General features: G+C 41.9%; 1 protein-coding gene across 2 annotated transcripts; it reads left to right on the top strand.

The window, feature by feature from the left end:
* The first annotated feature begins 751 nt into the window (after positions 1-751).
* On the top strand, positions 752-21,289 carry LOC144703853 (3-hydroxyisobutyryl-CoA hydrolase-like protein 4, mitochondrial). 2 transcript variants are annotated; one of them, XM_078576124.1, is made up of 10 exons: positions 752-1,014; positions 3,953-4,054; positions 4,464-4,516; positions 14,611-14,745; positions 14,824-14,920; positions 19,142-19,271; positions 19,672-19,850; positions 20,187-20,314; positions 20,405-20,506; positions 21,047-21,289. In XM_078576124.1, exons 1-10 carry the CDS (start codon positions 759-761, stop codon positions 21,143-21,145), a joined length of 1,281 nt encoding a protein of 426 aa, XP_078432250.1. In that variant the 5' UTR covers positions 752-758; the 3' UTR covers positions 21,146-21,289. The 2 variants fall into 2 exon arrangements, with proteins under 2 accessions (XP_078432250.1, XP_078432249.1); XM_078576123.1 differs by lacking the exon at positions 4,464-4,516 and adding an exon at positions 4,200-4,264.
* The last annotated feature ends 11 nt before the right edge of the window (positions 21,290-21,300 follow it).

Here is a 21,300-nt window from a genome sequence, read left to right as displayed (position 1 = left end):
CCAATAGCGATAATCGATACCATCAGCCAACCTTTGAGACAAAGGCGGATGCTAGTATTAGGACGGATATGAGTATTGCGGTAATTGAGAGTCGATATTTTGATATATGTAAGGACATATCTCAGATAGTTCATTTCAGATATCTGGTCCAGCATCCGCCCCAACATTGGCCTTGGGACAAGCAAACACTACTCCTGAGGTTATATTTTTTTAGTGCACAAAAGGAAAGTTTGTTGAATGAAGCCTTTCACTTTTTCTTGAGCCACAATGTTCGAGTCAGATATCCATTTAACATTTAACATTTCTTGAGCCACAATTTAATATTATTTGCCTAATCTGCTGATACTTTTAATTTTACATTTAAAATTGTCAAAAATGCATATCATGTTGTTTAATCTAATTAACTGGTTTTATTGAATCTAATAAAATGAATTAAAGGCCACTAAAATTCATCTGAATGGCATAAAGCCTATTTCCATTATATTAATGACAATGGCATAAATATAAATGAAGTCTCACAAAGTTCCATAAATGCTCTGGTTGGAAATCAAGAAATTTAGTAAGGGAAAATAAAATAAATGTTAATCATTCGAGAGCTTAAACAAGCAAGTAGGTTTCATTTATATTTATCTTTTTAAAGAAAGTGTGATAGTCAAATCAATTATCGTGGTCTATATGACATGGAAATGACAGAATACCCCTCTGGTACTGTCATAAATATGGGAGTTCTCCTTTCAATTTACTGTTTCCAATTCAGCATGCGCGCGCTGTCTCGGATCGTCCGCCTCGGCCCTCTTCCCGCACCTCCTCTCTGCATTTCCAGATCGTTTCTCGCGGCGAATCCTTATCCCGTTCTCTCCTTCATTGGGGGCAAGTTTGAATTGTCGCGGACCCGTCGATCGTTTGCAGTCATGGCGAGTTCAGCGGAAGAGTTCGTCAAAGGCGCTATCTCCCCGAACGGCGTCGCCGTCATAACGTTGGACAGGCCGAAGGCTCTGAATGCCATGAATTTAGGTCTCCCAATCTCGATGATTTTTTTTAAATTTTCGTTTTCTGTTATTGAATTCGTCATCCTTAACCGATAATATGGTCTGAGTTCAGGTCCATTTTGACAGCAGCTCACTCCTCATTGTTTAATTCCCGTAGTTCATGGGTTCTTCTGGATAGAAATTTGATCATTGTGTTGAGACGTTTAAGAAAGGAGGTGTCTTTTGTGCATGATTTTAGCAGTGCTATGCTGGACGCCTGCATTAATTTTGGTCTCTTTATGGTTTTTCTCGTATTCTGGAGAGGCCATTAAAGGGAATGTGCTTTACCCTGAGACGGCCATTTGACTGGTTACACTTTTGGCTCTGTTTCTTATGGTTTGCAATTATCTGGAGACGAAATGTTTGGACGAGGGCCATTTTTTTCTTTTCTCTTTTTTCCATTTGAACGAGGGCTGACAATTAAAGAATCGCAAAATCATAATGTTCTATACTCTTCTAGCTCCTGAGCTTGTGAGGGCCGAAACTAAATATAGACACCGGAAACTCCATTTCTTTCCTCATAGACAAACATGCTATCTTCATCGATCAATATTTCTTTCACAATGTTTCTTTGAGGGCGTAAAATAAATACATTCTGCCCTCATCAGTAGTATAACTTGAATTTTTTTCTCGTCTGATTTTAATGTTCGACTTACAATTTTATCTTAAATGGTCAACAGAATGATAACAATAAATGGCTCCCTTTTTGTGTCTTTTTGTAGAGCCTTAGGGATCGGGGATCAGATCGGATCGGATCTGATCGTTCAAATCTTGATCAAAAGTTTTGTAGGAACCAATGCCGTTTCAAACCAATCTGTTCGAATGTTTTGATCGAACAGACCCTTTGTTCGTGTTCAAATAAAAAATTTGAACGAACTATTGGGTTGGTTCATGTTCGATCGGCCATTTGTTCGAACTGTTCGAACAAGTTCGAACAAATGGCCAGGGGCACGCCGGGGACTGCCCGCGGCTGGTGGTGCTTCGCTGGCGGCGCTGGCGCTCGCTGGCAGCAGTCGGTTTCTGGAGGCAGTGACTGCAGTTGGCTGCGCCAGCACAGCTGCGCTACTCGGGATGGCAGGCGTTGCGGCAGCTGGCGTAGCCGGTGGGTGAGACGAAGAAGAGGATGAGGAAGGAGCTAGAAGAAGGAAGAAGAAGAGGAGGAAGGAGCTAGAAGAGGAAGAAGAAGAAAGAGCCAGACGAAGTAGCTACAAGAAGAAGAGGAAGAAGAAACTAGAAGAGGAAGAAGAGCTAGAAGAATAAAAAGCTAGAAGAAGCTATAAGACGCAGGAAATCCAAAAAAGTTCAAACATGAACTATCAGAATTGTGTTTCTCTTTACAGAATTAGCCGAATGAGTCCAGAAACGAGAACAAAATCAACGTAATATTCTGATAGACTCTATTCTAAGAAATATCGAAGAAGGAATTTCAGATCTGGTCAACAGACAGTTGATCAGCATAAGTGACATCCAGAGGAAACCTATAATTAAAGGTGACAACCCAGGTATGGTCATAACTACTTTCTTGAACAAGAAATCTCGTGAGGAGTCGAGAAGGAGTGCGCGGAGATCGTGCATCTCCATCGTACGTCCTGGAGGGAGGAGTTCCACCGAGAAGGAGGGACCGCCACGATCAAGAAGGAGCTTCGCGAGGAGGGGAGTCCGTCAAGATCGACTCCAGCAAATCTGCATTTTTCTCTAACTGCATTGTCGAGATGTGAAATCAAATTGGATATTGATAGTACTTTTGTTGAATTGATAAGCTTATTTATATCAAAGATCGTATCAGATTCCCCTTCCAAAAAAAGAAGTACCAGGCAATTCTTTTGGTTTTCTCCAAAGGAACAAATTTTGCTCCCAAGGGAAGTGCTATTGGCGGGCCAAATTTTGCTTCAAGGGAACAAGTTGAAAAAGATGAAACATCTGAAGAAGAAGAAGAAGCATAAGAAGTTAAAGAAGAAGAATACGAAGTAGAAGAATGAAAAAGCGCAGAATGAACAAATAAAAGAAGCAGACTAACCCAGTCTTCAAATCGGATTGCAAGAGCCGGTTGTGAGTCCGGAGTCTCTCTCTTTCTCTCTCTTCCTCTCTCTCTCTGTCTCCCTCTCTCTCTCTCTCTCTCTCCTTCTGGAAACTCTCTCTCTTTCTCCTTGTTCCTCTTTTCTCCACTGTCGTCGAGACAACGACTCGGCAGCTCGGGCGGGAAATGAACACCGAGCTTGGATTCGGTCATTCGAACCAATCCGATTTGGACAACCCGTTCGAATCGGATCAAATTCAAACAATCCAATTCGAACCGCCGTTTTGTTTGAACAATCCGATCCGAACCCGATGTGCGGAGTGGGTTCGGATCGGATCTGAAATTGACAGATCGGTGTTCGGATCTGGAATTGTTCGAATGCCTGATCCAATTGAACATTTGAGCAATCTGTCCGAATCCCCGATCCCTAACATTTTGATGCAAATCCGACCCAGGTGAGGAGGGTATTTAAGTCATTTCAGGCCAATAAGGGAGGAGGCATTTGAGTCTTTTTACCTTTCTTATCTATATACATCTCTTTAAACAGTGTAATCCTCCCTTTAGAAGGTCAACCTAGAAGTACTCAGTCAAATTGCAATTGTATTCCCTGGGTATTTCTCTCTCATCTTCTACTGAGTCTGATTCCATTCAGTCCTCCATGATCCTTTGCCCTTGTAGTCGTCTCTACTTCGCTGCATCTCCACGCATCTCGTCCCCAGTCAATCCTTTAACCCCTCTGATTGATGATAGCCTAAACCAAGATTAGTATCATACTTAAATCGATCTTGTACTTTTTCATTATAGGTCTATGATTTTATATGCATGCTTCGCAAGATTGTTTATTTTATGCTCACCAAATCATGACCTTATATTCAGTGGCTTTTGTTATTATGTGTTACACTCTCAGATATGGACTTAAAGTACAAGAGCTATCTGGATGAATGGGAAGAAAATCCAAGCGTTAAATGTGTTTTGATAGAGAGCTGCTCTCCTCGAGCTTTTTCTGCAGGTGATGATCTCTCCATTCTTGAAACTCGGATACTCTTTCTGTTCAAATTACTTGTTAGTTTTAATGAGTTCTTGCTTTTTTGCGCATGAGTTTTATGATCTGGGCCTTGGCCCATAATTTGAGGGTGGAATCACATCCGATGCAGGAATGGATATTAAGGGTGTTGTTGCTGACATCCAAAAGGACAAAAACACTCCTCATGTTGAGAAGGTTTTTATTTGTCCTCTTGGCTTTTCTTGACGCTTCAAATTATTTCTTGATGCCAGATCTCTGTATTGATTTATTTTATGCATTATTTTGTGTCTTTTCAAAAAAAATGCATTATTTTGTGTATTTTCTCCATTTTTGAATGTGTTTCTTTCTTTCCATTCATTCATTCTGTAACCAGAAAGCTAGCATAAATGTGCAGGTGGAGATGTGAGACAGATTACCCTCAATCCTGAACTATCTGATATCATAAAGGTCTCTTTTTCCTTATGTTTCATGCTGAATAGATTCTGGATGAATATTCCATTTGATTGCCACAGCATGTTTCACAGCCCATTCACCTTGACATTTTTTTAACTGTTTATAACTACTTTTTAACACCTAATGTTTTAGTCCTATGGACAAATGCATCAGAAAAATATATTAATTTTAATTATCTTTTACGGTATTATGTTTTCGAAGTTAATCTGGTCTTTATTGTGCAGTTTCAATTTATGTACGTTGGTCAAATAACTTATGGAAAATATGCTTATGTTGTCTGTGACAATGTCTCGCATCCATTGAGGCTTGTTGTCTTTTCAAGTCGCCATTTTTTCATACATATAATTCTTGGAGTGTTTAAACGTCCTGCATATTACTCGTAGTTTCTTGTTAAAAAATCCCCAATCAACATAGGTTTCTTTATTTTGTGTCAATTAGTTATATCATCGTCCCAAATGACTTACAATTTTTTTTTTTTTGAAGAAAATGAGGAAGACCACCCTTAATTGGTGGTCAACCTGCTACCATTAACAATGGAAAATATGTACATTCAAGATACATATATGACTGAAATGGTCCACCAATCACTTCCCTCCAACCCAAAAAGACACAAGTGTCTCAATGTTGTGAATGATGTTCTCCACTGACACCCGTCTCCCCTTGAATACCACCTCATTCAGGTGCAACCAAAACGCCCATAGCACCGCAAGTAGCCTCCTCCATTTCAGACTGCTCCAGTACCTACCACCAGTGACTGAGGTCCAAAATGCCTCGTCGGAGGAGATATTCACTCCTGGTATCTGTTGCGCTGCCCATACTTCTTGGGTGAACTGACACGCGAAGAATAGGTGGGAACAGTCTTCATCGCCCTGGGCACACAAGGGGCACTCAATGGAAACCGTCGGATTTCACCTCCTCCGAAAGACCTGTGTGGCGAATCTTCGTCGTCTCAATAACCAGTTGAAGAACCGCACCTTGAGAGGAACTTTTTGCATCATCAGCGTGGAGCATGAATTGATGGTTGTCGAGTCTCCCCCCGCGTCCCCTTGGATCCTCAAATATGCATCCTTCACAGAGAAAGATGACCCTCGCCACACCCAGCATCTCGATATACATTCGACAGTCTGATATGCGAAAGGTTCTCTTGCATCTTCATGAGTTCCTCAAACCGTGGCTCTGATAACGCCTAATGCATAATAGGGACCCAAGCTCCGAACCAGCATTCATCGACCGTGGCATTTGGATTCCCCGCTAGAGCAAAAAGTCTTGGATATTTCAACTTCAGGACGCCTTGATTGGACCAGTTGTCGGTCCAGAATCGAAAACCGGCCCAGCCCCCCAACCTGGGGTCAAAGAACTCATGGAGGTGGGGTTTACTGTTACGCAAACTGCGCCAAAAGGGGGACTCCCCCCGAACTTTAACCCACCTTCTCCCCCACTCAGTCTCTGCGCCATATCTGTCCCTAAGGACATTGAGGACAAGGCCCTCTGCTGACGTCACGATCCTTTCCACCCATTTGGTCAGTAATGCCAGATTCATGGAGTTTTTGTGGAGTATCCCCAGCCCTCCTTGTTTCACGGGCCTGCAGACCTCTGCCCATGCTACCAGGGGTATCCCCTTACGCCCATCCTCTCTATTGGTTCCCTAAATGACTTGCAATATGAAACATTGTTCTATGACCAAGAAGTGCTATTGGCTTACCAGGGGGCTAGCTGGAGAATTTGACATTCTTGGTCCCTCAACTTCTAGAGAAATAAATGTTGACTGAGTTCATGAACTAGGACATCTCATATAATATGTTTGACCCTTTGAGGATTATATCTGTTGGCTAAAATTACTCATTGGTTGGGTGAAGATAGGCATGTCTGATAGCAGGGACTTTGAATATCTTGAATTGATTTTTGATTCGCCTGCAAATGATTTGCTATATGTTTCTATGTAGAGAAACTGATTAGTTGAGTTCCAGAAGATCTCCTAACCAAAGTATCAGTGTTAGTGCTGCACTTGCAAAACATGAGTGCAGCTTTGCTGACAAAAGGGATGGCAGGATTAGGTGGTCAGAGGAAACGGGAAAGGTGGACGAGCATTAACGGTCTTATGGGCCATCTGGTTGCACAGAAACGAGGTGATATTCAGGGGAAGAATGGCTTCTACAGATGGAGCTATTCAAGAAGCGGAAGGTTTTAAGGCAGCATGGCTCCTGCGAGCGACCGGAGGAGGGAGATTTTGAATGGTCGGCCTGTAAAGGAAGGGACCATGGGGACCTGAAGGGAGGTTCACCGATTCGTCGGGTGTTCATCCCTTTATATTTCAAAAACAAAAAGATTAGGTGGTCAGAGGACATGACAGTGAAGGTCTTGAGAGACTGCTATGGTATAGCAATAAATTGAGAGTGGTGCATGGCCTCAATCAGAGGGACATCCCCTTCTGGCAAGGCATGAGGCAGATCTTTCCCCAAATCCATATGTTCTTTGCATCTAGGGTAGGGGCAGTTCACTATTCCGCAACTGGATGGATGACTGGTCCAATTGAGGTACACTATGGGAGTTCCCACGCCCTGTTCCAGCTGGCAAGGAACCCCCACGCATGGATTAGTGATTGTACAGATGACACAGGAAACCCAATTTTTGAGGGATTTCTTCCTAACCAGAGAGTGGATGAAACCATGAGCATGCAGCAGGCTCTGTCGCACTTATGGCCTTCAATAGGGACACAAGATGGCTGGGGATGGAGAGGCACAATCTTCTCAGTTTGAGATGCATACAAAAGTATTTGAGAGGGCCAAACGGAAGAGGAATCTACCATCCTTACATGCCAACTTCTGTGGAAGCAAAAGGTCCCCTTAAAAGTGAGGATTTTTGAATAGCTATTAATCAGAACATGAGTTATGACCAGAGTGATTCAGAAGCATGTGTTCTCGGCTACATTGGCCATGTGCCCCTTGTGTACCCAGGAAGAAGAAGATTATTCTCATCTGTTCTTCGAGTACTCGTTTGCCCAGGTGATCCGGAGTCTGCAGAAGCTCACGGGGGTGGATGTGGCTTCCACTGTGGCCTGTTGGGGCTCAATTCAGGGAGGCATTTGCAAGGGACGTAGGGAATGGGGAAGGCTCCTTGCGGTACCATGGTCATTATGGCTGCCCAGCAATTAGCTTGTGTTTAAGGGATGAGCTGTATCAGTGGACATTATACTACATGACATGGGGAGCTTACTGGTTTCAGAGGGAGTGATGGTTGGAGAGAGGAACAGTTTGGTCAGTCGTGTATTGCACATTATATATAAATTGTGAGAAACAATGTCCAGATCGCTCACGGTGGAGCTTCCTCGACAGAGATTCGTCGGCTAGGGTTTTGGAGAGAAAAAAGGCCTTCTTCCTTAATTCGTTCCCATAGTCTTATGGGTACACAGTGGGCCTCACTTACTGGGCCTGAGACACTTATACATAGAAAGTACTTAAAAAGAAATACAAATAAGATAAAATAAAAGGAACATAAAGAAAATATATCGGCTTGACGAGGTCCCTTGCTGACACCCCCACTCAAGCTGGTGAACAGATGCTTCTGATCCCAAGCTTGCTCTGTATGCAATCAAACAGTGCTCTCGTCAGTCCTTTGGTGAAGACATCTGCAACTTGATTAGCAGATTTGACTTGTTTAATCAGAACACGACCCTGGTCGATCTTCTCCCTGATCCAATGCTTGTTTAGCTCAATGTGCTTTGTTCTGTCATGTAGAACAGGGTTGTGGGCAATATCAATTGCTGCTTTACTGTCACAATACAAAACTGTAGGTTCCTTTTGCTCCAGCCCAAGTTCAGTAAGAATGTTTCTAATCCACAATGTCTCACTGATACCTTTCACCAATGCTCTATATTCTGCTTCAGCGCTGGATAATGAAATTTCCAGTTGCTTCTTACTCCTCCAGGTTATCAAATTTCCTCCCAGAAATGAGCAATAGCCTGATGTTGACCTCCTGTCTATCAGTGATCCTCCGCAGTCAGCATCTGTGTATATTTCAGTAACTGCTCCTCCATGACGTTGATACAAAATTCCATGGCCTGCTGACCCCTTCAAATACGCCACTATTTTATAAGCGGCTTCTAAGTGAGATTTCTTGGGATTGTCCATAAATCTATTCAATAGCCCAACTGCGAATGCTATATCAGGTCGGGTATGATTGAGATAGATCAATTTTCCAATCAGTCTTTGGTATTGCCCTTTGTCAACAGACGGTTCTTCTTCACATAAACCCAATTTCACATTTGGATCAATGGGTACATAGGACGGCTTACACCCCCCCATTCTGTTCTCTTTTAGAAGATCAAGAATATACTTATGTTGTGATATAAATATCCCATTTGGAGAATACGCCACCTCAATTCCAAGAAAATATCTCAGTCTTCCGAGTGCTTTTATTTCAAAGAGTTCTGATAGTTTGGCGCTTAAGGCTCTATTCTCAACTTCATTGTCCCCTGTGATACTTATATCATCCACATAAACAAGTAATATTGAGATTGTTTGTGACTTGGAGCGTTTCACAAACAGTGTGTGATCACCGTTGCTCTGTTTGTATCCCATATTGATCAAGCTGCATGAGAATTTGCCAAACCAAGCTCTTGGGGACTGTTTAAGACCATACAGGGCTTTCTTCAACTTGCATACCTTTTTTCCTGATTCTGTCTTATAATATCCAGGTGGTAGCTCCATATAAATCTCCTCATTCAAATCACCATGGAGGAATGCGTTCTTTACATCATACTGCCATAACCCCCAATTAAAATTAGCTGCCAATGCAATAAGAATACGTACCGTATTGAGTTTGGCAACTGTTGCAAAGGTCTCTCCGTAGTCTATTCCATAGGCTTGTGTGTATCCTTTGGCGACAAGTCTTGCTTTATATCTCTCTAGAGTCCCATCAGCTTCATATTTCTCAGTGAATACCAATCTACAACCCACAGGACGTTTACCAAGTGGAGCATCAACAGTATCCCAGGTGTTATTTCTTATAAGTGCTTCCATCTCAATATCCATAGCCTTCTTCCAGTTCATCTCTTTAAGTGATTCATCATATGTTCTTGGAATAGACACGGAATTAAGAGCTGTAATAAAAGATTTATACACACATCCCAAATGTTGATAGCTTACCACATTGGAAAGTGGATATTGGTTCTTCTGAGTACACTGCCTTTTTCCTTTCCTCAGAGCAATAGGCCATCCACTATCATCTTCTTCCACCTCAGCTGATCTATCAAGAGTGTTGATTGCTTCCCTCTCTGAAGGTTCTTCAACTTCACCCTTTCCATTCTCATCAACTTCACTTGATGATTCTTCCTGATCATATTCTGTCCTTGGGAGTCTTTCATTTCGAATGACATATATGATTTGAGGCTTGTCCAGGGCACTAGGAGGACCACGACTCATGACCATCTCTTGAATACCAGACAGAGGTGGCTCACGAATTTCTTCATTCAGCTTCTCCTGTGTTTTGAAGAAACTCACACTTTCATGAAATGTAACATCCGCCGATATCAGCATTCTCCTTGAAGACGGATCATAACATTTATAACCCTTTTGAGTATGAGAATAACCCAGAAACACACATTTCACAGCTCGAGGACTGAATTTATCTCTCGGATTATGAATATGTACAAACGCTGTACAGCCAAATATCCTTGGAGTCAGATCAGTCTTCAACCGAGCATGTGGATACAATTTTATCATCAGATTTACGGGACTTTCGTAGTCCAAAGATTTTGATGGTAATCTATTAATTATATGCACAGCTGTCAGGACAGCTTCCCCCCAGAAACTCTTGGGCACTTCATAATGTAGTTACATGACCTATCCTCCTTTCTGCTACCCCATTCTGCTGTGGAATATACACACAGGACGATTCATGTACTACACCCTCCTGAGCAAATAGAAATGACAGGGTCTTGTTGAAAAAGTTTTTGGCATTATCCAACCTTAGTCGCTTGATAGAGATACCAAATTGATTCTTCACCATACGAAAGAAATTGCCAATTACTTCAGCAACCTCAGATTTGGATTTCAATAAATAAACCCATGTTAGCCTGGTACAATCTTCTACAAATATAAGATACCACCTTGCTCCCGTCAAAGTTGTAGTTGAGGATGGCCCCCAAACATCACAAAACGAGATAAAAAGGTTCTGTACTTCGTTCTCCTTTCCCAGGAAAGGGCACACGCTTATGTTTAGCATATTGACACGTATCGCACAAGACATGAGAAGAATTTATTTTCTTAAAGACCACCAGAAACATGAGTTTCAAAAGTTCAAATGACGGATGTCCAAGACGATAGTGCATCAGCTTAATATGCTCCAACTGACTGCTACACTCCAGCTCCCAAGCATCATAGTTGGATGTATAGGCTTCCTCAACACGGTCGTTCAGGTACACCAGCCCATTCTTCTCCTTAAAAGGTGAAGTCCTCCGGTTCTTGACCTTGTTATAAACAAAACATCCATCAGCCGTCATTATAAAAGTAATATGTAAATCTTTAACAAGTTTCTGAGGAGATATGAGCTGTGCTCGAAGTCCTGGGACATGCAAGACTTGCTTAATAATACCCAGATTAGTAATTTTGACATCGCCTATCCCAGTAACCGGCAACATCTCTCCTCCTGCAGTAAACACCCGTCTACTTCTTCATAGGGAGCATAATTATGAAACTTCCTATAGCAGGGAGTCATATGATCTGTGGCACCTGTATCAATAATCCAGTAGGAATAAATATTAGAGTAAGAAGTTGTCTCACCCACACGGGCCATAGATGTAGAGCTGATCATAGTCTTCAGCTTGTCGAATTCCTCCTTCAATTTATCATATTCTTCAATCTGAACAGTTCTGACACCATCTGCTTGTCCTTCCCCAGCACTTGAATCTGTTTCTTTAGCATCTGTAGCATGAGCTTGGAGAGGCCTGAGGTGTGGATTTAAAATCCAACTCTGTTCCCTTGTATGATTTCTCCTCTTACAATATGAGCAGTGAAGGTTGGACTTATATTTGCCACCTTGACCCTTCTGACTTTGACTATCTTCCCCTGGTTTCTTGTCATATTTGTCACTTGCACCTTCACGTCCAGACGATGCTCCCTTTGCTTGCTTCGTCTTTACCAAGAATCCTGCTCCAGCTTCATCTTTCCCACCACCTGGAATTAACTTGATGCTGCTTTCTTCATTAAGTACAATCTGAATTGTTTCTTGCAAGTTGGGTACATATTCACAGTTGAGAATCTGACTCCGTAAACTCTCGTATTCTTTGTTCAGTCCCATCAGAAATCTGAACATACGATCTTGTAGGGTTGACTGCCACTCTCAGGATTTTTGATTGGTCTGAAATGGTCAATTGCTAACCACAGAGTTTGAAGTTCTTCTGCTTATTCTGCAACTGACATCTCACCCTGCACCAGCGTAGTTGCCGTAGTAACCAGCTCAAATATTCTCCAGGTGTGGCTCTTTCTAACATTACACTTCTGAAAATGATCCCAAATTTTCTTCGTCGTCTTCAGATATAGATATTTTCGGAATCGATCTCCAGCCATACTGCTCAGCAACCACTGACATACATTTGCATCTTCACGTTTCCAGGCTTTATATCTCGGGTTACTCGAGTCGACCTCATGCGTAAGGTGATCATCGAGTCCCCTGCTCTCAAGGATCATCTCAACAGATTCGCTCCAATCAAGTAGATTGAAGCCGTTGAATTTGACTGTCTCTGGCACAATAGGAAAGATTACCTGGTTCAAGATCTCTCGTCCAGCTTCAGTAGTCTGAACGATAGCCTCCTGGTTTGCTTCCTCAGCCATATTTGAGACCCAGTCGCCTGTGTTGATAGGATCTTCTTGAGCCAAGTCGAATTTATGTGGTTAGCCTCCTAAATCGGAAGCACGTATTGCCAGTGGAGCCTTGAATGGCTTTCTGCCACTCAGCCGTGGAATATTTCCACCATAGTGCTTCGTTTTTGGCTTCTGTCATAGTTTGACTCTTCTCCTGCGTTGGAAGATCAACCACAGATGAAGACGATCCCGCTGAAGAGCTCCCTGACTGTTGCAGGAACTAGGAGAGAAGCAGAAGAGAGATTTCTCCTCTGGGCGTCCTACGCTTGGAGCTCTGATGCCATGTGAGAAACAATGCCCAGATCGCTCACGGTGGAGCTTCCTCAGCAGAGATTCGTCAGCTAGGGTTTTGGAGAGGAAAAAGGCCTTCTTCCTTAATTCGTTCCCATAGTCTTATGGGTACACAGTGGGCCCCACTTACTGGGCCTGAGACACATACATAGAAAGTACTTAAAAAGAAATACAAATAAGATAAAATAAAACAAACATAAAGAAAATATATCGGCTTGACGAGGTCCCTTGCTGACATAAATTATTTAATTCGAGTTGATCACCCATCTCGGGTGATCTTCTCCCCCTTTCATTCAAAAAAAAATCAGTAGAATCGAGCTTCATCAGACATCATCAAAATGCAAATCAGGGGGGCATCACCATTCTGGCAAGGCCTCTGACAAATCTTCCCCAAAGTCTGTAGTTCTATTATGCCCCAACAGCGGACGGTTCTCTTTTTCAATTTGGGCAGAACACTTGTGGCCACGCGGCCCTTGCGAGAAGCATTCCCTAGGCTTTTTGTGCTCGCCCAAAGCCCCAAGGCTACAATGGGTGAGTGCTGGGACAGCACGTTGAACCCGAGGGTCAACGGCGTGCTGTCAGACCAAAGACTAGCCGATTTCTTGGGCATGCAACTAGCGCTGAACCAGATCCCCACTCAACCTAGTGAAAAATATTGTTGGGATTGGACGAGTGCTCCCTTTTCAGTGCCGAAAGCCTGCGCACAGATCTGCCAGGGAAACATGGAAGACCAACCCTGGCGTGCCGAGCAATTTGGTGCCTAAAGGTCCCACTTAAAGTAAAGCTTTTTGGATGGCTCTTGTTCCAAAAAAGATTGGTGCCCCGCATCTTCCACAAGAGGATGTATCCAGATGCATCCACTTCATGTGTATTGTGCACAGGAGGCGACGAGGATTGTAATCACAGTTTTTCGGGTCCCCCTTCGCACACACAATTTGGGCCTCCCGAGCACAGCTGGCGGCGAATGCAACATCAGAGGAGGCCTTCTGGGAGTCCATGCAGAGAATCGGACACAGATGAAGAGAAGTGGGGGCTTCATAGATAATGATAAGATCTTCAGGGGATGATGATAAGATCCCAACCAGGATCGTATCGAGTGAGGTTGGTCCTGGCAGAATGGACGACGCCACGCGGAACAAGAGAGGTAGAGAGTGGCGGAGTGAACGTTGCCGGAGGAACAGGGCTCGACGTGGTGGACAGCATCAGGAGAGGAGAGGCCACTGGAAGGTAAATACCGACTAATAACTAATGTCCTGCCCTCCAACAAGGAGGGCTGCATATTTAAAGGGAAACACCAGGGGAATGCAAAAGACGGTAATGCCCATAGTGGGATTAGTGGATCGTAACAGACGAAGGCTTCAACAGACGGGCGAGCCCATGAGATTGAGGGCCTCCTGGTGACATGGTTCCCTCGAGACGGGGATGGAGAGGGAAGAGGTTGGGCATACATGTAATAGAACCTTAGGGCTTGAGCCATGTGCTTCTCGTGTGGTTACCATTTTATTCGGGTTGCCGCCTTAAATGTTTTTTAAAAAAATCAAAATGCAAATCCATCAGACCGAAAAATGTGAAGGGATATTGAGATGAGGATGGCAGGAGAGACTAGACTAGTTCAATTTTGATGGTTCTTTGACTTTATAAGTTTTCCCCCTTTTCCTTTAAAATGGAAAAAACTTCTTCCCGTTAAAAGTTCTGAATCTTTTATGTTACTGCATTCCGTGCATCTCATATTGTCGTCTTGCATCCACTTCGATGCAGACTTAAGGGGCACCAAAAAGTTCCGATATCTTTATCCTAGAGATTGAATCTGACAGGAATGCATTCAACGATGCAGAAGTATCAAATTCTAGTTCATCTGAATGAAAATGTGGCGTAGCCATTAAATCATGCTTCTGTTTTACTGTGTTTTCACATAGCTTCAATCTTTCGCTCTTGCAGGTTTTTTCCGCAGAATATTCTCTTATATGTAAAATAGCCGCATATAAGAAACCTTATATTTGCTTGATGGACGGGGTAACCATGGGTTTTGGAATTGGCATGTCTGGTCATGGGCGTTATCGAATTATCACCGAGGTATCTCCGTTCATCAAAATCCAAATTGGTTATACCCAAGGGTTTTTTCCTGACTTGCATTTCTCTCTTTAATGACAGAAAACTGTTCTTGCAATGCCTGAAAATGGAATTGGTTTATTCCCTGATGTTGGCTTTGGTTATTTAGGTGCACAGAGCCCGGGAAATGGGGCCGTAGGTATGCTATTTTGGCCAAAAAATAATCTTTTGACACTATATTGATTAGAAAATGGTCCCTCGTTAATTGGTTTCAGCATGTGTTTTATCTTGGTTTCGTTTCAACTCACGCTTTGTTTTGAGGCATGACAGTGTTATTGCTTATGAGTTCACCGCATATGGTCTATCTCCGGGAACAGAAGCCTTTATCCGGCATTATGTAGAAGAAGCATTAAGTAGATTTCTTCAAAAGAAATATTTATCTTTTTCCTTTTATACGGCATTTTTTTTCTATTTTTTGAAGACATGCATTTTTTCATTAGAAAAACACCATTGCGCGCTTATTTTCTTGCATAATTCTCTATGTTTTGGAGGTATTTGATTAACAGTTTTTGGAGTGTGCAGAAGTCATGTTTCATGGATTTGATTTTATATCTGATGTGTGCAGATTCCGTGCTCGTTGGAATGAATAAATTTGGAGCAAACATTTCACAATGAGTAAAATGATAGCACTTATTTGACTAGAATTAATGGTAGACTTATAATATGATCCCCGACTTCTTAAAAAAGGAAAGACTGACTTGGGGAGTTGAAGTCCGTTGTCTCTCTAATATGATACCCATACCTCAAGGGTATTCTAATCTTTTTTTACTGTTTATTCTTAGTTAAATAAATGTAGTCCATCCAGGGGAGGGTGCACTTGATTTTTTGGACGAACACATCACGGGTTATTGATACTTAGGTATACTTCACGGCAGCACTCCCATTGCAACGTTTTCCCCATCTCCAGGATCTCCTACCATAACTCTTGACCTCTTACTTCCCTTTAACCCTTCTCACCATATCTTCCATGTTATGATGTTCACAGAAAATAGTACAAATATTAAATGATAGATAACACTCTCCTCCCCTTGATGTCAAATGATAGGATCCTAGTGGTAATTTTGTCATGTTAGCCCACAGGGGAGTTCTAGTCTTTTGCTGTTATGTATTTCCCTTTAAATAGGGATGCCCTCCCTTTAGGAGGGCAGCCAAGAAAGAAGAAGAAGAAGAATGAAGTAGTGCCTTGTCTCCCCCTCTCCAAGTCCTGGTCTGGCCTCCCTTCTCCCCTCTACGATCCCCATTCTCAAGATCGTCTCTACCTCACCGCATCTTCAGGCGGCTTCTCCCCGGCTGATCCCTAACCCCTCAGCTCGGCCTTCCCCGACCATTCCTGTTCTCCTCTCTACCCCGAGAACTTCTACCCTACCTCGTCTCCCACCTCCTTCCAATACAAACCTAGATCAAAGCTGACCTCTTACTTCCCTTTAACCCTTCTCACCATATCTTCCATGTTATGATGTTCACAGAAAATAGTACAAATATTAAATGATAGATAACACTCTCCTCCCCTTGATGTATTCTTGTCTCTCTCTCTTTCTCTGCAATCCCCATCCCTTGTGATCATCTCTTCTTCACCACATCTCCAGGTGGCTCATCCCTGGTCGATCCCTGGCTCCTCTGTTGGACCTCTCCTCCAATCAACTCTCCAAGCCAGGAACATCTAACCTTCTCTACTCCCTTCTGTTACTATTCCTCGAGCGTAACAAGGTCTCAAGATCAAATTAATAAGCGAACTCCACCCGAAGGGTCGCAGTATAGAAATCAACCAGATTCATAGGGTGAATGCTGTGTAACGGCAAGAGTCGAGATCGAATGAGAGAGAGAGAGATAGTGCACTGTAATACAATGAAAAAAAAACTGAAAGAAGGTGATAACTCTGCGCAGGAGAGTCCGGATCGGAAACCTACCCCTTGCCGTGACGATGAGAGCTGGATCGACTCCCTCCTCTGTTGAGAGAATCTACCTTGTAACTAACTCTGAAAAAGCCCCCTTGCCTTCTATCGAGATTCCCTTTTTATATCTCCTTTGTGTCTCCCGCCTCCATGCTTTTGGGCGGCCACGGTCCAGTCCGGCACGTGACTCGGCGTCCCTCCTCCGTCTTTTGCTTTGGTAAGTCCATGATAGGTCTTTAACACCTTCCCTGGTCAGTTGAATCTCTTTCGGTCGGTCTCCGTCTGCTAGGATTTGTTGAAAAACGAATCAATCAATCTATTACCATCAGCCCCATAGTCTTATGGGGTTACATAGTGGGCCCAGAAAAAATGGGCGGTGTACATAAGTGGAAATACAAGTAAGAAATTAAAGGAAAGAAATCCAAGTAAAAGAAATAGAAACACAAAGGTGACGATAACGCTCTCTGTTGACTCAAGGTTCGTATCATCGTATGCCTCTTAATTTGCTCTGTAGTCCTAAAGAAAAATTATCTCTGTAATATTCAGTTTGGTGGAGCTTCAACAGTACCAAAGGAACATTATATCATGGTATCTCGGTGACCTTCCTGCTCCATATTGCATTTTTTGTATGGAATTGGACATGCCTTACAGTTCTAGTGGAAATTTTCATCTAGATCTTATTTTTCTAGTTGAAGAGTAGTAAAGAGAGGGACCTCAAGATCAGTTATCGTGGGATCTTTCTCACGTAGGTATTCTTTCCTCTATCCCCTCGTATATTGACTCCTTATGTGTAGGGTTTATTCTAGGTTTATCCTTCGAAATTTCTTTCTTCTAGAACTTTTTCCTCTGGGGCTGGATTCCCTAAAAACCCAACTCACTGACGATGCCTTGTGGTGTGCCAGGGTTCTTATTTCATCTTGAATAATTTCTGTTAGATCATGGAAGATATGTGTTAGGATTTAAGCTAACCAATGGGCCCGAGGCCTTTGTGTAAAATGTAATAGATTAACTCTAGGATTATGAATAAAAGACTAACCTAAAATGAAGGGCCCATTAAGGGCCCACTAATTATCCACTAAGGGCCCATTAGTGGGAGGTCCGAGTAAGGCCAATATTAGGCTCTTTATGAGCCTAATATTTACTGGGTCTGAGATATCTCAGGCCCAGGCTCCAACGGTCAGAAATTCTGACCGTTGGACAGCTATCTCCTTCAACGGTCATATTTTTCAAAAATATGACCGTTAAGGGGATTCTCTCTCTCTAGTTTAAAGGTGTATAAAGGGGCCTGTTGAAGAAAATAATTGATGATGTTTTTTGCCCCAATTTCCTGGCTGTGTCACTCTCTCCCCTCTCTTTTCTCTTCATTATTGACAATTACCAATTAGATTCTGAAGTTCCGTTCTATTTTCACTATGTTTCTTTTAACCTCACCTCTTTTCCAAGGCTATTAGCATTTTTGAGCTCTTTCTTCACATTTATTTTTATTTTTTTGAAGAAAATAGGGCAGACCACCCGAGACCAGTGGCCTACCTGCTACCATTAAAAACGAAAATTATGTACAGTCAATATACATTCATGACCAAAATGGGTTTGCCTTTCATCTCCCTCAGACCCAAAAAGATACTAACGCTCAATGTCGCGGGTGACGTTCTCCGCCAAAGCCGTCCTCCCCTTGAACACTACCTCGTTTCGATGCCACCATAATGCCCACAACACCGCGAGTAGCCTCCCCCATTCCAGCCTGCTCCTAAATCTCCTGTCCATGACTGATGCCTAAAATGCCTCGTCGGAGACTATTAGCTAGTGACAGATCTCCTTGTCAGCTGCAACCTCCCTGGCAGCACTTATGCCAAAGTTACTCATGCCAAGATTTTGAGGAAAGGATAAATTTATATTCCTGCTCGCATAGCCTCCACCATATTTATAGGGTTACAAGTGGGCCCAAAAACTCTAGAATCTCGGGTCTAGAAGATTATCAAAAAATAAAGAAGGAAAAATAAAAGAGAGGATTTCCACGGTCGTAGGGGATCCATTCATTATTGTTTTATTACTTTACCTGTATTTTTTTACCTCACTTTTTTCCCTAGGCTTTTTGCCTTTTTGAACTCTTTCTTTACATTTTATTCATATATTAGGTTACTATTGCTCAGTGTTTTCTGAGACAAAAGACGCTACAATCTTCTGTCACTGAAAAACTAATTTGCGGTGCTGAAACAGAGTTAGATAGATCACATTAAAGCTGCCTTCATTTCGAATAACTTTACGCTAAAAACGACCTGTTACTTAGGTCTCTCACGCTGGTACAGTTGTTTTTATGATATCAGAATGAACATTCACTATATTGTTGTATTGTTCATATTCTCTGGAATTGGATTCACTGCTGCATGTATTGCTTTTCATAGATATGTATTCAAAATTCATATCGTCTATCCTGTTTTTTGTGAAATTTCTTTTGAAAATCATTACAGGTCTTTATCTGGGGTTAACTGGGAAAAGGATATCTTCTCCTTCCGATGCTTTATTTGTTGGCCTTGGGACAAATTATGTGCCATCGGGAGATTTGGGTTCTCTGAAAGAAGCTCTTCTTAGAGTTGACTTGTACTTCTCTTATCCCATCAAGAAAAAATTTCTTTTTCTAGGCTTAGCTCGATGGCACATCTTTGTTGCCTATCTTGCGAGTTCAGGATCACTGTGCCATCCGATGACTTTTTCTGCGCTCCATTTCTTCCCTTGATATATCCAAATATGCGAAATCAAACAGTTGAACTCAGTTTTCAGAGTCTCCGTGAGATGATTGTAACCATTCGAATGGATTGCTCTGCACTTTATTAATAGTCTAGATCCTCTCTAGTTTTTAGACTTTTCCTTAATTTCTGTGAACAAGTTGGATTCTTCCGTGCACTATAACAGTTGTGCTTAGTTCCTTATTTACACTGCAGTTCTTAGGAATCAATTGGAATTTCAAATCTCTAACATGATTCCTTTTTATTGTCTTTAGCTCGGAAGATCCCCACAATGATGTGGGGGCGACATTGTCAGCATACAGCAAGCAACCCGAAACAGAGTCCCAATTAAGATTGCTTTTGCCAGAAATTTCTTCATCATTCAAGATGCATAAACCAGTGAAATATATTATTGAAGACTTGAAAGAACTGCAGAATAGTTCTAACACTATCGGTATGGGGTCTTCTCATTTCACACAATTGAGTTAGTTTATCAGATTCAAGGAAGAGTGTAAAACTCAATAATATCCATTGCCAGTTTATCCATGAAGTATTTTTCGTGTTTCTTATAACCTCATGATCCAACTCATGGTACAGTCTTAGTGTATGTGAGTGACGCCATAACGAGTTAGTTTTTGGATGGGGTTTTCTCATTTCACATAATCGAGTTAGTTTTTGCAAAATAAAGAAAATAGTTTAAAAGTTCAATTCATATTCATTGTCGGTTTGTACTTCTGGGAAAAAACACATTTCTTGCTATTTACAATTTTAAATCCAACCCATGTTGCAGTGTCAGAGTGGGCTAGTGACGCCTTAAGGGGACTGGGGAAAGGTGCTCCTTTCTCTCTATGCTTAACTGAGAAACATTTCTCTCAAATTTCGTCTGCCTATGGGAATAATGAGAACCACCTATCCACTGTAAGTCAGATGGAATTTCGACTTTCCGTCCTGTTCGCGTACTTGCAATTTGAGGCAGTAAAATTTAGCATTCCCATTGATCTGATTCAGTTGAATGGAGTAATGAAGACTGAGTACCGGATAGCCCTCAGGTCATCAATGCGAAGCGACTTTGTTGAAGGTGTCAGGGCTATTCTTGTGGATAAAGATCAGGTCCGATACCTTTAGAAATTATATATTTTCATATTACTGTATCTTAAGTTTGTGGCTTAATTTCCTTTTTCATTTGTTGTATGCTTCCGATAGAATGTAGGATGAACTCATAGTTGGAAATTTGGTGTACCTTTATTCTTAGAACGATTTCTCAGACACCGTTCGGTGAGAAAGATTTGTAAAATTATGGCCAATTGTCTGCTGCAATATTGAGTGATATTTATATTAGTACGTTTCGAATGACATAACATTCTTCTTCCAAAGTTGAGTCTTCACTTCATTGACTGTGTAACATGAAGATGAAGTTGAATTGGCGCCACAACATCTTTGGACATCTTAAGATTGGAAAGAACTCTTTCCATTTTTTCTAGAGCAATGGTTGATGCTTATGGGCGTATTTTTCTTAATATTGTTGACAACCTTGCTACTATGCCCAACGATTTTCTTTTATGTATGCTTTGTATACTTGTTCAATACTTTTCCTCTCGTGGTCTAAAATAAAAATTTGTTTATTCTTATGACAATTTTAACTATTTTCAGAACCCGCGATGGAAGCCTGCAATGTTAGAGGACGTTGACGTGCAGGAGTTGAGTTCCATGTTTGATCCTCTTGAGCCGGACATGGAACTAAATGTATGATTATTTGAAACATGGGAGGGAACTATTTTGATGTGCTTCATTTATTTTATGTTCTGAATTATAAATACTGTGAAAATAAATTTCATGTGCTGGGAAGTATGTAAACCTTGAAGATTACTGTCTTATAACTTGGCATTTGAATTACTAGGTTCTCC

The sequence above is a fragment of the Wolffia australiana genome, chromosome 5, assembly GCF_029677425.1.
Source record: "Wolffia australiana isolate 7733 chromosome 5, ASM2967742v1".
Taxonomy (NCBI): Eukaryota; Viridiplantae; Streptophyta; class Magnoliopsida; order Alismatales; family Araceae; genus Wolffia; species Wolffia australiana.
Note: the sequence above shows the minus strand (reverse complement) of the source record. Positions and strands in the feature narration are given on the sequence as shown.

Bases quoted from the DNA above. Each gene is read 5' to 3' on its own strand.
- LOC144703853 (XM_078576123.1), top strand. From the start codon at position 759: ATGCGCGCGCTGTCTCGGATCGTCCGCCTCGGCCCTCTTCCCGCACCT. The intron at 4,055-4,199 runs GTGATGATCTCT...CATCCGATGCAG, and splicing joins TCCTCGAGCTTTTTCTGCAG to GAATGGATATTAAGGGTGTT. The intron at 20,315-20,404 runs GTAAGTCAGATG...GATCTGATTCAG, and splicing joins ATGAGAACCACCTATCCACT to TTGAATGGAGTAATGAAGAC.